The sequence below is a fragment of the Oncorhynchus clarkii genome, chromosome 4, assembly GCF_045791955.1.
Source record: "Oncorhynchus clarkii lewisi isolate Uvic-CL-2024 chromosome 4, UVic_Ocla_1.0, whole genome shotgun sequence".
Taxonomy (NCBI): Eukaryota; Metazoa; Chordata; class Actinopteri; order Salmoniformes; family Salmonidae; genus Oncorhynchus; species Oncorhynchus clarkii.
In genome coordinates this window covers 3,719,974-3,738,583 of record NC_092150.1, presented here as the reverse complement: position 1 = coordinate 3,738,583, position 18,610 = coordinate 3,719,974, and the positions used below count along the sequence as shown (strand labels likewise).

At 41.0% G+C, this 18,610-nt stretch overlaps 1 protein-coding gene across 1 annotated transcript in view; it reads right to left on the bottom strand.

Annotated features, from left to right (window-relative positions):
* Positions 1 to 2,969: 2,969 nt before the first annotated feature.
* The window catches only part of LOC139406308 (damage-specific DNA binding protein 2), a 53,583-nt gene continuing 37,942 nt past the window's right edge, over positions 2,970 to 18,610 (bottom strand). The window contains exons 7-11 of the mRNA XM_071148786.1: positions 9,770 to 9,947; positions 7,875 to 8,020; positions 7,619 to 7,774; positions 6,111 to 6,156; positions 2,970 to 4,862 (exon numbers count right to left, since the gene is read on the bottom strand). Coding sequence (XP_071004887.1) covers positions 4,630 to 4,862; positions 6,111 to 6,156; positions 7,619 to 7,774; positions 7,875 to 8,020; positions 9,770 to 9,947 — 759 coding nt within the window. The 3' untranslated portion in view covers positions 2,970 to 4,629. The remainder of the gene's footprint in view (positions 4,863 to 6,110; positions 6,157 to 7,618; positions 7,775 to 7,874; positions 8,021 to 9,769; positions 9,948 to 18,610) is intronic.

The following is an 18,610-nucleotide window of genomic DNA, read 5'->3' as shown; positions in this document are numbered from 1 at the left end:
TGTTGAAATCAAAGGCTACAAAACATTTCCAAACACACAACAGCTGTTAGATAGCAATATGATGCTGCTATTGTCACAGCACTATTTACATCATCAGCAGACACTCTTATCCAGACCTCGGGTTAAGTGTCTTGTTCAAGGGCACATTGACAGACTTTTCACATCATTTGTTTGGGGATTAGTTCCAGAGACCTTTCGTTTACTGTCCCAACGCTCTAGGCTACCTGCTAACCTATCTGACAGATAGCTAGAGGCTAAGGCTGGATGCTAGACCTGAACTGGCTGTGGTAGCTACTAGCTAGCTAGATATCCAGTTAACTACACTACCGTACTCACTCTGTTTACTACACTACCGTACTCACTCTGTTTACTACACTACCGTACTCCCTGTTTACTACACTACCGTACTCACTCTGTCTAATAATACACTACTGTACTCACTCTGTTTAATACACTACCGTACTCACTCTGCTTAATACACTACTGTACTCACTCTGTTTACTACACTACTGTACTCACTCTGTTTAATACACTACTGTACTCACACTGTTTAATACACTACTGTACTCACTCTGTTTACTACACTACTGTACTCACTCTGCTTAATACACTACTGTACTCACTCTGTTTAATACACTACTGTACTCACTCTGTTTAATACACTACTGTACTCACTCTGTTTACTACACTACTGTACTCACACTGTTTACTACACTACTGTACTCACTCTGTCTAATAATACACTACCGTACTCACTCTGTTTACTACACTACTGTACTCACTCTGTTTACTACACTACCGTACTCACTCTGTTTACTACACTACCATACTCACTCTGTTTACTACACTACCGTACTCCCTGTTTACTACACTACTGTACTCACTCTGTTTACTACACTACTGTACTCACTCTGTTTACTACACTACTGTACTCACTCTGTCTAATAATACACTACCGTACTCACTCTGTTTACTACACTACTGTACTCACTCTGTCTAATAATACACTACCGTACTCACTCTGTCTAATAATACACTACCGTACTCACTCTGTTTACTACACTACTGTACTCACTCTGTTTACTACACTACTGTACTCACTCTGTCTAATAATACACTACCGTACTCACTCTGTTTACTACACTACCGTACTCACTCTGTTTACTACACTACTGTACTCACTCTGTCTAATAATACACTACTGTACTCACTCTGTTTACTACACTACCGTACTCCCTGTTTACTACACTACTGTACTCACTCTGTTTACTACACTACTGTACTCACTCTGTTTACTACACTACTGTACTCACTCTGTCTAATAATACACTACCGTACTCACTCTGTTTACTACACTACTGTACTCACTCTGTCTAATAATACACTACCGTACTCACTCTGTCTAATAATACACTACCGTACTCACTCTGTTTACTACACTACTGTACTCACTCTGTTTACTACACTACTGTACTCACTCTGTCTAATAATACACTACCGTACTCACTCTGTTTACTACACTACCGTACTCACTCTGTTTACTACACTACCGTACTCACTCTGTTTAATACACTACTGTACTCACTCTGTCTAATACACTACCGTACTCACCCTGTTTACTACACTACCATACTCACTCTGTTTACTACACTACCGTACTCCCTGTTTACTACACTACCGTACTCACTCTGTTTACTACACTACCGTACTCACTCTGTTTACTACACTACCGTACTCACTCTGTTTACTACACTACCGTACACTCTGTACACTCTGTTTACTACACTACCGTTTATCAATGATGACTAATTATGTATACATTTCAATCAGGACTGACTTGTCCAAATGCTATTATGTACTGTACATGTATGAATTTTCTCTCTTGCTCCCATTCCCAATTGTATATAATATAGTCAGGAGTTTAGAACAGTGCCTTGGTACAAATGAATGAACTATCTCCAGATGGCAGGGACGGACTATCTCCAGACTGTCTAGAATGCTAATCTACACTGACTGACCTTGGCTTTAGGAGAGGAGGGAAGGCTCGAGAACTATAGGGCCTCTCTACCGGTGTCATGAAGAGAACATTTAGAAAACGCTGACGTCATTTTCAGTTTATAACCTGTGGAAAAATGTGTATATACCAGTACTCTCTTGAATTAAACGCTGTTACCTGACTTTTAAGACCGGGGCTCTGTCCATTCTTATAAAATATATAGGGTCTTACAAACCCTTAAATGCATTGACAGAGTGTTTAATTCTGATTGGGAAATAAAACAGAGGAATTTAGAATTCCTTCAACAGGGACCAGGCTAACTATTCATCAGTTTAAGGTACCAGGCTAACTATTCATCAGTTTAAGGTACCAGGCTAACTATTCATCAGTTTAAGGTACCAGGCTAACTATTCATCAGTTTAAGGGACCAGGCTAACTATTCATCAGTTTAAGGTACCAGGCTAACTATTCATCAGTTTAAGGTACCAGGCTAACTATTCATCAGTTTAAGGTACCAGGCTAACTATTCATCAGTTTAAGGGACCAGGCTAACTATTCATCAGTTTAAGGTACCAGGCTAACTATTCATCAGTTTAAGGTACCAGGCTAACTATTCATCAGTTTAAGGTACCAGGCTAACTATTCATCAGTTTAAGGTACCAGGCTAACTATTCATCAGTTTAAGGTACCAGGCTAACTATTCTTCAGTTTAAGGTACCAGGCTAACTATTCATCAGTTTAAGGTACCAGGCTAACTATTCATCAGTTTAAGGTACCAGGCTAACTATTCATCAGTTTAAGGGACCAGGCTAACTATTCATCAGTTTAAGGTACCAGGCTAACTATTCATCAGTTTAAGGTGAAGAATAAATACACAATCAAGTTCAAGCTCAAAATGAAATGTTTTAATAAAGTATGAACTGTTTATAAAACATCTGAAACACAAGATATGTGTTGTCAGACATATTTGAAACATCTGTGGATGTTGTGTTGTGTGGAGTCAAAGTCACGATTGAAACATCTGTGGATGTTGTGTTGTGTGGAGTCAAAGCCACGATTGAAACATCTGTGGATGTTGTGTGGAGTCAAAGCCACGATTGAAACATCTGTGGATGTTGTGTTGTGTGGAGTCAAAGCCACGATTGAAACATCTGTGGATGTTGTGTTGTGTGGAGTCAAAGTCACGATTGAAACATCTGTGGATGTTGTGTTGTTTGGAGTCAAAGTCACGATTGTTCCTGTTTATAACAAAGGGAATGGAACATTTTCAATAAAACACATGATTTGAACAAGACAAAGGTAACAGATTACAAATGCAGACAGGAAAATGACTAAATAAAATAAACACTTGAGTAAATGATACACAGTAAATTGAAAGTAGGTGCTTCCACACAGGTGTGGTTCCTGAGGTAATTAAGAAATTAACATCCCATCATGCTTAGGGTCAGGTAAAAAAAAAATATGCCGAGTTGCCCATTATGGCTAGAAGAAGAGATCTCAGTGACTGAAAGAGGGCTTTCAAAGGAACATAGAGGATGTGTCTCAGTCACCAGATCTCAGTGACTGAAAGAGGGCTCTCAGAGGAACATAGAGGATGTGTCTCAGTCACCAGATCTCAGTGACTGAAAGAGGGCTCTCCAAAGAACATAGAGGATGTGTCTCAGTCACCAGATCTCAGTGACTGAAAGAGGGCTCTCAGAGGAACATAGAGGATGTGTCTCAGTCACCAGATCTCAGTGACTGAAAGAGGGCTCTCAAAGGAACATAGAGGATGTGTATCAGTCACCAGATCTCAGTGACTGAAAGAGGGCTCTCAGAGGAACAGAGAGGATGTGTATCAGTCACCAGATCTCAGTGACTGAATGAGGGCTCTCAGAGGAACATAGAGGATGTGTCTCAGTCACCAGATCTCAGTGACTGAAAGAGGGCTCTCAGAGGAACATAGAGGATGTGTCTCAGTCACCAGATCTCAGTGACTGAAAGAGGGCTCTCCAAAGAACATAGAGGATGTGTCTCAGTCACCAGATCTCAGTGACTGAAAGAGGGCTCTCAGAGGAACATAGAGGATGTGTCTCAGTCACCAGATCTCAGTGACTGAAAGAGGGCTCTCAAAGGAACATAGAGGATGTGTATCAGTCACCAGATCTCAGTGACTGAAAGAGGGCTCTCAAAGGAACATAGAGGATGTGTATCAGTCACCAGATCTCAGTGACTGAAAGAGGGCTCTCAAAGGAACATAGAGGATGTGTATCAGTCACCAGATCTCAGTGACTGAAAGAGGGCTCTCAAAGGAACATAGAGGATGTGTATCAGTCAACCCAATTGAACACTCTTGGGAGATTCTGGAGCGCCGCCTGAGACAGTGTTTTTCCACCACCATCAACAAAACACCAAATGATGTAATTTCTGGTGGAAGAATGGTGTCGCGTCCCTCCAATAGAGTTCCAGACACTTGTAGAATCTATACCAAGGAGCATTGAATCTGTTCTGGTTGGTTGGTGGTGGTCCAACACCCTATTAAAACACTGTATGTTGGTGTTTCCTTTATTTTGGTAGTTACTTGTCTATGACATTGTCGGGTAACTACCAAAATAAAGGAAACACAATAAACCTCTCTCTTTCTCCCTGATTATTTATTTGGACCCTTCTGTGTCCCTGGATGTTCTGGTTCTGGTCCCCGAGGACGAAGACAGCTTCTTCTTCAGCTTCCCAATGTCGTCCTCATCCTCTCCCCCCCGCCCCCCCGTCCCTCCCCCCCTCCGAGTCTCCCCTCTTCTCCTCCGCTGGCCTCGACCTCTGCCAACCTGGACTCTCTGCTGCTTACCAGCCAATGTCTCCCCTCTGTTCCACACTAGGATGTTCACTCCTGTGGTTGGAACACAAAAGCCTTATTGTCCCAAATGGAGCCCTATTCCCTATGTAGTGCACTACTTTAGACCAGAGCCCTATTCCCTATATAGTGCACTACTTTTAGACCAGGGCCCTATTCCCAATATAGTGCACTACTTTTAGACCAGAGCCCTATTCCCTATATAGTGCACTACTATAGACCAGAGCCCTATTCCCTATATAGTGCACTATTTTAGATCAGAGCCCTATTCCCTATATAGTGGTACTACTATAGACCAGAGCCCTATTCCCTATATAGTACACTACTTTAGACCAGAGCCCTATTCCCTATATAGTGCACTACTTTAGACCAGAGCCCTATTCCCTATATAGTGCACTACTTTAGACCAGAGCCCTATTCCCTTCATAGTGCACTACTTTAGACCAGAGCCCTATTCCCTATATAGTGCACTACTTTTGACTAGGGCTGGCACCCTATTCCCTATATAGGGCACTACTTTAGACCAGGGCTGGCACCCTATTCCCTACATAGTGCACTACTTTAGACCAGAGCCCTATTCCCTATATAGTACACTACTTTAGACCAGAGCCCTATTCCCTATATAGTACACTACTCTAGACCAGAGCCTGGCACCCTATTCCCAAATTGAACACTGATTTTTAGCAAAGAATCAAACAATTTAGAATATTTCCAGCTACAAACATAGTTAGTGGATTAGTTAGTCTAGATTACAAACATAGTTAGTGGATTAGTTAGTCTAGATTACAAACATAGTTAGTGGATTAGTTAGTCTAAATTACAAACATAGTTATTGGAATAGTTAGTCTAGATTACAAACACAGTTAGTGGATTAGCTAGTCTAGATTACAAACATAGTTAGTCTAGATTACAAACATAGTTAGTGGATTAGTTAGTCTAGATTACAAACACAGTTAGTGGATTAGTTAGTCTAGATTACAAACACAGTTAGTGGATTAGTTAGTCTAGATTACAAACACAGTTAGTGGATTAGCTAGTCTAGATTACAAACATAGTTAGTGGATTAGTTAGTCTAGATTACAAACACAGTTAGTGGATTAGTTAGTGTAGATTACAAACACAGTTAGTGGTTTAGTTAGTGTAGATTACAAACACAGTTAGTGGATTAGTTAGTCTAGATTACAAACATAGTTAGTGGATTAGTTAGTGTAGATTACAAAAACAGTTAGTGGATTAGTTAGTCTAGATTACAAACATAGTCCAGTATTTATAATACAGACTCACCCATCCCAGATCCTAAAACATCTCCCATTGGATTGAACTTGTTGACCTGGAAAGGCAGCAGTGCAGAGATTTAAAAATTGACATTATTTTTGACCCAATGATGGCTTGAACAACAGTGCAGCACAAATACATCATTGAAGACTTGTAACAAACAGCTTCATCACTTTCCATATCAAAGTCCAAGGGCTACAGGCTAACACTGACATTAAACTAAGGCTACAGGCTAACGCTGACATTAAACTAAGGCTACAGGCTAACGCTAACATTAAACTAAGGCTACAGGCTAACACTGACATTAAACTAAGGCTACAGGCTAACGCTGACATTAAACTAAGGCTACAGGCTAACGCTAACAATAAACTAAGGCTACAGGCTAACGCTGACATTAAACTAAGGCTACAGGCTAACACTGACATTAAACTAAGGCTACAGGCTAACGCTGACATTAAACTAAGGCTACAGGCTAACGCTGACATTAAACTAAGGCTACAGGCTAACACTGACATTAAACTAAGGCTACAGGCTAACGCTGACATTAAACTAAGGCTACAGGCTAACGCTGACATTAAACTAAGGCTACAGGCTAACGCTGACAATAAACTAAGGCTACAGGCTAACACTGACATTAAACTAAGGCTACAGGCTAACGCTGACATTAAACTAAGGCTACAGGCTAACGCTGACATTAAACTAAGGCTACAGGCTAACGCTGACATTAAACTAAGGCTACAGGCTAACGCTGACATTAAACTAAGGCTACAGGCTAACGCTGACATTAAACTAAGGCTACAGGCTAACGCTGACATTAAACTAAGGCTACAGGCTAACGCTGACATTAAACTAAGGCTACAGGCTAACGCTGACATTAAACTAAGGCTACAGGCTAACGCTGACATTAAACTAAGGCTACAGGCTAACGCTGACATTAAACTAAGGCTACAGGCTAACGCTGACAATAAACTAAGGCTACAGGCTAACACTGACATTAAACTAAGGCTACAGGCTAACGCTGACATTAAACTAAGGCTACAGGCTAACGCTGACATTAAACTAAGGCTACAGGCTAACGCTGACATTAAACTAAGGCTACAGGCTAACATTAAACTAAGGCTACAGGCTAACACTGACATTAAACTAAGGCTACAGGCTAACACTGACATTAAACTAAGGCTACAGGCTAACACTGACATTAAACTAAGGCTACAGGCTAACATTAAACTAAGGCTACAGGCTAACACTGACATTAAACTAAGGCTACAGGCTAACGCTGACATTAAACTAAGGCTACAGGCTAACACTGACATTAAACTAAGGCTACAGGCTAACACTGACATTAAACTAAGGCTACAGGCTAACATTAAACAAAGGCTACAGGCTAACACTGGCATTAAACTAAGGCTACAAGCTAACATGACATTAAACTAAGGCTACAAGCTAACATGACATTAAACTAAGGCTACAAGCTAACATGACATTAAACTAAGGCTAAATTTCTAATGTGTACTCACAGATATGATGCCAGGGGCGTTGGGGTCCAGTAGTTGGCATGCCAGCTCTCCTGTGTTGGCATCATAGATATCGATGGTCCTCAGGGCACCTGGACACACCCTCTCGTCAGGGTACCGTCCAACCACCATCAGGTCGTACAGAGGGTGCCACGTGGCCTGGAGACACAAACAAAGATTGAAGGTGAAGCTTTTGAGCCAATGAGAGAGAGAGAGACACACACAACCCCCCCCCCCCCCCCCCACCCACGTTCCTCACCTTGATTGGTGTGAGGTGCTGAAACTGTCTGTGTGGGTGCTGGATAATCTGCTGAGGAGTTGACCAATCAGAAGAGGAGTACACCCTGATCTGGTCATACTGGTCCGTGGTCAGGAGCTTGGAGCAGTCCACTGGATTAAAGTAGGCTAGGGGGAGGGAATAACAGCATGAGGGGGGGGAGAAAGAAGAGAGAGGGAGCGAGAGAGAGAGGGAGAGGGAGGGAGAGAGAGGGAGGAGAGGGAGAGAGAGGGAGAGAGAGGGAGCGAGAGGGAGCGAGAGAGAGAGGGAGAGAGAGGGAGGGAGCGAGAGGGGGAGAGAGGGAGCGAGAGGGAGAGAGAGGGAGCGAGAGAGAGAGAGGGAGAGAGAGGGAGCGAGAGAGAGAGGGAGAGGGAGGGAGGGAGCGAGAGGGGGAGAGAGGGAGCGAGAGGGAGAGAGAGGGAGCGAGAGAGAGAGAGGGAGAGAGAGAGGGAGAGAGAGAGGGAGCGAGAGAGAGAGAGAGGGAGAGAGAGGGAGCGAGAGAGGGAGAGAGAGAGAGGGAGAGAGAGAGAGGGAGAGGGAGAGAGAGAGAGAAGGCGAGAGAGGAGAGAGAGAGAGAGAGAGAGAGAGAGGGCGAGAGGGAGAGAGGGAGAGAGAGACAGAGAGACAGAGAGAGAGAGAGAGAGAAGGCGAGAGAGAGAGGGAGGGAGAGAGAGGGCGAGAGAGAGAGGGAGGGAGAGAGAGAGGGCGAGAGGGAGAGCGAGAGGGAGAGAGAGGAGAGGGAGAGAGCGAGAGAGAAAGAGAGAGAAAGGGCGAGAGAGAGAGGGAGAGAGAGAGGGCGAGAGAGAGGGAGAGAGACAGAGCGGGCGAGAGGGAGAGAGACAGAGAGGGAGAGAGAGAGAGGGAGAGAGAGAGAGGGAGAGGGCAAGAGAGAGAGGGCGAGAGGGAGAGAGAGGAGAGAGCGAGAGAGAGAGAGAGAGAGAGGGCGAGAGGGAGACAGAGAGAGAGAGAGAGCGAGAGAGAGGGCGAGAGGGAGAGAGAGGAGAGGGAGAGAGCGAGAGAGAAAGAGAGAGAAAGGGCGAGAGAGAGAAAGAGAGAGAAAGGGCGAGAGAGAGAGGGAGAGAGAGAGAGCGGGCGAGAGGGAGAGAGACAGAGAGGGAGAGAGAGAGAGGGAGAGAGAGAGAGGGAGAGAGAGAGAAGGAGAGGGCAAGAGAGAGAGGGCGAGAGGGAGAGAGAGGAGAGAGCGAGAGAGAGAGAGAGAGAGAGGGCGAGAGGGAGACAGAGAGAGAGAGGGAGAGAGAGCGGGAGGGAGAGAGAGAGCGGGAGGGAGGGAGGGAGGGCGGGAGAGAGGGCGGGAGAGAGGGCGGGAGAGAGGGAGAGAGAAAGCAAGAGAATCCGTGAGGGTTAAAAAGCATGTATCTTTCTGATGAACGTGGTGGAAGATGTTATCAAGATACTGCGACTGTGACGTGAGGTTGTCTCACCCACCTCTACACTCTAACCACTAAGCTACCTGCCACCTCTACACTCTAACCACTAGGCTACCTGCCACCTCTACACTCTAACCACTAGGCTACCTGCCACCTCTACACTCTAACCACTAGGCTACCTGCCACCTCTACACTCTAACCACTAGGCTACCTGCCTCCTCTACACTCTAACCACTAGACTACCTGCCACCTCTACACTCTAACCACTAGGCTACCTGCCACCTCTACACTCTAACCACTAGACTACCTGCCACCTCTACACTCTAACCACTAGGCTACCTGCCACCTCTACACTCTAACCACTAGGCTACCTGCCACCTCTACACTCTAACCACTAGGCTACCTGCCACCTCGACAACACAGTGGTCAAGATGAAAACACTCCTGAATGTAGGATAGGAGAGAGCTACCACAGCACTCTATATAGTACCTGAGTTAACAGCTTTGTCATGAACCATCTCGTGGAGGTAAGTGTTCTTGTCCTTGATGTTCCTCAGGTCCCATAGCTTCACCGTGTGGTCAACGGACGCTGTCGCCATTAACCAGTCGCAGCGAGGGTTGAATTCAGCATGGGTCACTTTGGCTTTGTGCAGCTTCCCGTTGAAGACCTGGGGGGGGGGGGTGCAGATAGTTTAACAGCATCTTCAAGAACAACGTCAGGAAATGAAATCATTGGAACTGTCAAAAACGGTGTGTGACGCAGTCATGCATTTTTATAAGGCAGAATATTAATAGAATTGTCTTATTCAAAGAACATGAAAACACAACAAAATATAGAACATTAGCTATAGTGTAAACTACAGTAGAAATATACTATACAGTACTGTAGCTATAGTGTAAAATACAGTAGAAATATACTATATAGTACTGTAGCTATAGTGTAAACTACAGTAGAAATATACAGTACTGTAGCTATAGTGTAAAATACAGTAGAAATATACTATACAGTACTGTAGCTATAGTGTAAAATACAGTAGAAATATACTAGATAGTACTGTAGCTATAGTGTAAACTACAGTAGAAATAAACAGTACTGTAGCTATAGTGTAAACTACAGTAGAAATATACTATACAGTACTGTAGCTATAGTGTAAACTACAGTAGAAATATACTATACAGTACTGTAGCTATAGTGTAAACTACAGTAGAAATATACTATACAGTACTGTAGCTATAGTGTAAACTACAGTAGAAATATACAGTACTGTAGCTATAGTGTAAACTACAGTATAAATATACAGTACTGTAGCTATAGTGTAAACTACAGTAGAAATATACTATACAGTACTGTAGCTATAGTGTAAACTACAGTAGAAATATACAGTACTGTAGCTATAGTGTAAACTACAGTAGAAATATACTATACAGTACTGTAGCTAGTGTAAACTACAGTAGAAATATACTATACAGTACTGTAGCTATAGTGTAAACTACAGTAGAAATATACAGTACTGTAGCTATAGTGTAAACTACAGTAGAAATATACTATACAGTACTGCAGCTATAGTGTAAACTACAGTAGAAATATACAGTACCTGGTGTCCATCCATGCCCAGTGTAAACTACAGTATAAATATACAGTACCTGGTGTCCATCCATGCCCAGTGTAAATTACAGTATAAATATACAGTACCTGGTGTCCATCCATGCCCAGTGTAAACTACAGTAGAAATATACAGTACCTGGTGTCCATCCATGCCCAGTGTAAATTACAGTATAAATATACAGTACCTGGTGTCCATCCATGGCCAGTGTAAACTACAGTATAAATATACAGTACCTGGTGTCCATCCATGCCCAGTGTAAACTACAGTAGAAATATACAGTACCTGGTGTCCATCCATGCCCAGTGTAAACTACAGTAGAAATATACAGTACCTGGTGTCCATCCATGCCCAGTGTAAACTACAGTAGAAATATACAGTACCTGGTGTCCATCCATGCCCAGTGTAAACTACAGTATAAATATACAGTACCTGGTGTCCATCCATGCCCAGTGTAAACTACAGTAGAAATATACAGTACCTGGTGTCCATCCATGCCCAGTGTAAACTACAGTAGAAATATACAGTACCTGGTGTCCATCCATGCCCAGTGTAAACTACAGTATAAATATACTATATAGTACTGTAGCTATAGTGTAAACTACAGTATAAATATACTATATAGTACTGCAGCTATAGTGAAAACTACAGTATAAATATACAGTACCTGGTGTCCATCCATGCCCAGTGTAAACTACAGTATAAATATACTATACAGTACTGTAGCTATAGTGTAAACTACAGTAGAAATATACTATATAGTACTGTAGCTATAGTGTAAACTACAGTATAAATATACTATATAGTACTGTAGCTATAGTGTAAACTACAGTATAAATATACAGTACCTGGTGTCCATCCATGCCCAGTGTAAACTACAGTATAAATATACAGTACCTGGTGTCCATCCATGCCCAGTGTAAACTACAGTAGAAATATACAGTACCTGGTGTCCATCCATGCCCAGTGTAAACTACAGTATAAATATACTATATAGTACTGTAGCTATAGTGTAAACTACAGTATAAATATACTATATAGTACTGCAGCTATAGTGAAAACTACAGTATAAATATACAGTACCTGGTGTCCATCCATGCCCAGTGTAAACTACAGTATAAATATACTATACAGTACTGTAGCTATAGTGTAAACTACAGTAGAAATATACTATATAGTACTGTAGCTATAGTGTAAACTACAGTATAAATATACTATATAGTACTGCAGCTATAGTGTAAACTACAGTAGAAATATACAGTACCTGGTGTCCATCCATGCCCAGTGTAAACTACAGTATAAATATACAGTACCTGGTGTCCATCCATGCCCAGTGTAAACTACAGTAGAAATATACAGTACCTGGTGTCTATCCATGCCCAGTGTAAACTACAGTATAAATATACAGTACCTGGTGTCCATCCATGCCCAGTGTAAACTACAGTATAAATATACAGTACCTGGTGTCCATCCATGCCCAGTGTAAACTACAGTAGAAATATACAGTACCTGGTGTCCATCCATGCCCAGTGTAAACTACAGTAGAAATATACAGTACCTGGTGTCCATCCATGCCCAGTGTAAACTACAGTAGAAATATACAGTACCTGGTGTCCATCCATGCCCAGTGTAAACTACAGTAGAAATATACAGTACCTGGTGTCCATCCATGCCCAGTGTAAACTACAGTAGAAATATACAGTACCTGGTGTCCATCCATGCCCAGTGTAAACTACAGTATAAATATACTATATAGTACTGTAGCTATAGTGTAAACTACAGTATAAATATACTATATAGTACTGCAGCTATAGTGAAAACTACAGTATAAATATACAGTACCTGGTGTCCATCCATGCCCAGTGTAAACTACAGTATAAATATACTATACAGTACTGTAGCTATAGTGTAAACTACAGTAGAAATATACTATATAGTACTGTAGCTATAGTGTAAACTACAGTATAAATATACTATACAGTAATGTAGCTATAGTGTAAACTACAGTATAAATATACTATATAGTACTGCAGCTATAGTGAAAACTACAGTATAAATATACAGTACCTGGTGTCCATCCATGCCCAGTGTAAACTACAGTAGAAATATACAGTACCTGGTGTCCATCCATGCCCAGTGTAAACTACAGTAGAAATATACAGTACCTGGTGTCCATCCATGCCCAGTGTAAACTACAGTATAAATATACAGTACCTGGTGTCCATCCATGCCCAGTGTAAACTACATTATAAATACACTATATAGTACTGTAGCTATAGTGTAAACTACAGTATAAATATACTATATAGTACTGCAGCTATAGTGAAAACTACAGTATAAATATACAGTACCTGGTGTCCATCCATGCCCAGTGTAAATTACAGTATAAATATACTATACAGTACTGTAGCTATAGTGTAAACTACAGTAGAAATATACTATATAGTACTGTAGCTATAGTGTAAACTACAGTATAAATATACTATACAGTAATGTAGCTATAGTGTAAACTACAGTATAAATATACTATATAGTACTGCAGCTATAGTGAAAACGACAGTATAAATATACAGTACCTGGTGTCCATCCATGCCCAGTGTAAACTACAGTAGAAATATACAGTACCTGGTGTCCATCCATGCCCAGTGTAAACTACAGTAGAAATTTACAGTACCTGGTGTCCATCCATGCCCAGTGTAAACTACAGTATAAATATACTATATAGTACTGTAGCTATAGTGTAAACTACAGTATAAATATACTATATAGTACTGCAGCTATAGTGAAAACTACAGTATAAATATACAGTACCTGGTGTCCATCCATGCCCAGTGTAAACTACAGTAGAAATATACAGTAACTGGTGTCCATCCATGCCCAGTGTAAACTACAGTATAAATATACAGTACCTGGTGTCCATCCATGCCCAGTGTAAACTACAGTAGAAATATACAGTACCTGGTGTCCATCCATGCCCAGTGTAAACTACAGTAGAAATATACAGTACCTGGTGTCCATCCATGCCCAGTGTAAACTACAGTATAAATATACAGTACCTGGTGTCCATCCATGCCCAGTGTAAACTACAGTATAAATATACAGTACCTGGTGTCCATCCATGCCCAGTGTAAACTACACTATAAATATACAGTACCTGGTGTCCATCCATGCCCAGTGTAAACTACAGTAGAAATATACAGTACCTGGTGTCCATCCATGCCCAGTGTAAACTACAGTATAAATATACAGTACCTGGTGTCCATCCATGCCCAGTGTAAACTACAGTATAAATATACTATATAGTACTGCAGCTATAGTGTAAACTACAGTATAAATATACAGTACCTGGTGTCCATCCATGCCCAGTGTAAACTACAGTAGAAATATACAGTACCTGGTGTCCATCCATGCCCAGTGTAAACTACAGTATAAATATACAGTACCTGGTGTCCATCCATGCCCAGTGTAAACTACAGTATAAATATACAGTACCTGGTGTCCATCCATGCCCAGTGTAAACTACAGTATAAATATACAGTACCTGGTGTCCATCCATGCCCAGTGTAAACTACAGTAGAAATATACAGTACCTGGTGTCCATCCATGCCCAGTGTAAACTACAGTAGAAATATACAGTACCTGGTGTCTATCCATGCCCAGTGTAAACTACAGTATAAATATACAGTACCTGGTGTCCATCCATGCCCAGTGTAAACTACAGTATAAATATACAGTACCTGGTGTCCATCCATGCCCAGTGTAAACTACAGTAGAAATATACAGTACCTGGTGTCCATCCATGCCCAGTGTAAACTACAGTAGAAATATACAGTACCTGGTGTCCATCCATGCCCAGTGTAAACTACAGTAGAAATATACAGTACCTGGTGTCCATCCATGCCCAGTGTAAACTACAGTAGAAATATACAGTACCTGGTGTCCATCCATGCCCAGTGTAAACTACAGTAGAAATATACAGTACCTGGTGTCCATCCATGCCCAGTGTAAACTACAGTATAAATATACTATATAGTACTGTAGCTATAGTGTAAACTACAGTATAAATATACTATATAGTACTGCAGCTATAGTGAAAACTACAGTATAAATATACAGTACCTGGTGTCCATCCATGCCCAGTGTAAACTACAGTATAAATATACTATACAGTACTGTAGCTATAGTGTAAACTACAGTAGAAATATACTATATAGTACTGTAGCTATAGTGTAAACTACAGTATAAATATACTATACAGTAATGTAGCTATAGTGTAAACTACAGTATAAATATACTATATAGTACTGCAGCTATAGTGAAAACTACAGTATAAATATACAGTACCTGGTGTCCATCCATGCCCAGTGTAAACTACAGTAGAAATATACAGTACCTGGTGTCCATCCATGCCCAGTGTAAACTACAGTAGAAATATACAGTACCTGGTGTCCATCCATGCCCAGTGTAAACTACAGTATAAATATACAGTACCTGGTGTCCATCCATGCCCAGTGTAAACTACATTATAAATACACTATATAGTACTGTAGCTATAGTGTAAACTACAGTATAAATATACTATATAGTACTGCAGCTATAGTGAAAACTACAGTATAAATATACAGTACCTGGTGTCCATCCATGCCCAGTGTAAATTACAGTATAAATATACTATACAGTACTGTAGCTATAGTGTAAACTACAGTAGAAATATACTATATAGTACTGTAGCTATAGTGTAAACTACAGTATAAATATACTATACAGTAATGTAGCTATAGTGTAAACTACAGTATAAATATACTATATAGTACTGCAGCTATAGTGAAAACGACAGTATAAATATACAGTACCTGGTGTCCATCCATGCCCAGTGTAAACTACAGTAGAAATATACAGTACCTGGTGTCCATCCATGCCCAGTGTAAACTACAGTAGAAATTTACAGTACCTGGTGTCCATCCATGCCCAGTGTAAACTACAGTATAAATATACTATATAGTACTGTAGCTATAGTGTAAACTACAGTATAAATATACTATATAGTACTGCAGCTATAGTGAAAACTACAGTATAAATATACAGTACCTGGTGTCCATCCATGCCCAGTGTAAACTACAGTAGAAATATACAGTAACTGGTGTCCATCCATGCCCAGTGTAAACTACAGTATAAATATACAGTACCTGGTGTCCATCCATGCCCAGTGTAAACTACAGTAGAAATATACAGTACCTGGTGTCCATCCATGCCCAGTGTAAACTACAGTAGAAATATACAGTACCTGGTGTCCATCCATGCCCAGTGTAAACTACAGTATAAATATACAGTACCTGGTGTCCATCCATGCCCAGTGTAAACTACAGTATAAATATACAGTACCTGGTGTCCATCCATGCCCAGTGTAAACTACACTATAAATATACAGTACCTGGTGTCCATCCATGCCCAGTGTAAACTACAGTAGAAATATACAGTACCTGGTGTCCATCCATGCCCAGTGTAAACTACAGTATAAATATACAGTACCTGGTGTCCATCCATGCCCAGTGTAAACTACAGTATAAATATACTATATAGTACTGCAGCTATAGTGTAAACTACAGTATAAATATACAGTACCTGGTGTCCATCCATGCCCAGTGTAAACTACAGTAGAAATATACAGTACCTGGTGTCCATCCATGCCCAGTGTAAACTACAGTATAAATATACAGTACCTGGTGTCCATCCATGCCCAGTGTAAACTACAGTATAAATATACAGTACCTGGTGTCCATCCATGCCCAGTGTAAACTACAGTATAAATATACAGTACCTGGTGTCCATCCATGCCCAGTGTAAACTACAGTAGAAATATACAGTACCTGGTGTCCATCCATGCCCAGTGTAAACTACAGTAGAAATATACAGTACCTGGTGTCCATCCATGCCCAGTGTAAACTACAGTAGAAATATACAGTACCTGGTGTCCATCCATGCCCAGTGTAAACTACAGTAGAAATATACAGTACCTGGTGTCTATCCATGCCCAGTGTAAACTACAGTATAAATATACAGTACCTGGTGTCCATCCATGCCCAGTGTAAACTACAGTAGAAATATACAGTACCTGGTGTCCATCCATGCCCAGTGTAAACTACATTATAAATATACTATATAGTACTGTAGCTATAGTGTAAACTACAGTATAAATATACTATATAGTACTGCAGCTATAGTGAAATCTACAGTAGAAATATACAGTACCTGGTGTCCATCCATGCCCAGTGTAAACTACAGTAGAAATATACAGTACCTGGTGTCCATCCATGCCCAGTGTAAACTACAGTATAAATATACAGTACCTGGTGTCCATCCATGCCCAGTGTAAACTACAGTATAAATATACAGTACCTGGTGTCCATCCATGCCCAGTGTAAACTACAGTAGAAATATACAGTACCTGGTGTCCATCCATGCCCAGTGTAAACTACAGTAGAAATATACAGTACCTGGTGTCCATCCATGCCCAGTGTAAACTACAGTAGAAATATACAGTACCTGGTGTCCATCCATACCCAGTGTAAACTACAGTATAAATATACAGTACCTGGTGTCCATCCATGCCCAGTGTAAACTACAGTAGAAATATACAGTACCTGGTGTCCATCCATGCCCAGTGTAAACTACAGTAGAAATATACAGTACCTGGTGTCCATCCATGCCCAGTGTAAACTACAGTATAAATATACAGTACCTGGTGTCCATCCATGCCCAGTGTAAACTACAGTATAAATATACAGTACCTGGTGTCCATCCATGCCCAGTGTAAACTACAGTATAAATATACAGTACCTGGTGTCCATCCATGCCCAGTGTAAACTACAGTATAAATATACAGTACCTGGTGTCCATCCATGCCCAGTGTAAACTACAGTAGAAATATACAGTACCTGGTGTCCATCCATGCCCAGTGTAAACTACAGTAGAAATATACAGTACCTGGTGTCCATCCATGCCCAGTGTAAACTACAGTATAAATATACAGTACCTGGTGTCCATCCATGCCCAGTGTAAACTACAGTAGAAATATACAGTACCTGGTGTCCATCCATGCCCAGTGTAAACTACAGTATAAATATACTATATAGTACTGTAGCTATAGTGTAAACTACAGTAGAAATATACAGTACCTGGTGTCCATCCATGCCCAGTGAAAACTACAGTAGAAATATACTATATAGTACTGCAGCTATAGTGAAAACTACAGTAGAAATATACAGTACCTGGTGTCCATCCATGCCCAGTGAAAACTACAGTATAAATATACAGTACCTGGTGTCCATCCATGCCCAGTGTAAACTACAGTATAAATATACAGTACCTGGTGTCCATCCATGCCCAGTGTAAACTACAGTAGAAATATACAGTACCTGGTGTCCATCCATGCCCAGTGTAAACTACAGTAGAAATATACAGTACCTGGTGTCCATCCATGAAATATACAGTACCTGGTGTCCATCCATGCCCAGTGTAAACTACAGTATAAATATACTATATAGTACTGCAGCTATAGTGTAAACTACAGTAGAAATATACAGTACCTGGTGTCCATCCATGCCCAGTGTAAACTACAGTATAAATATACAGTACCTGGTGTCCATCCATGCCCAGTGTAAACTACAGTATAAATATACAGTACCTGGTGTCCATCCATGCCCAGTGTAAACTACAGTAGAAATATA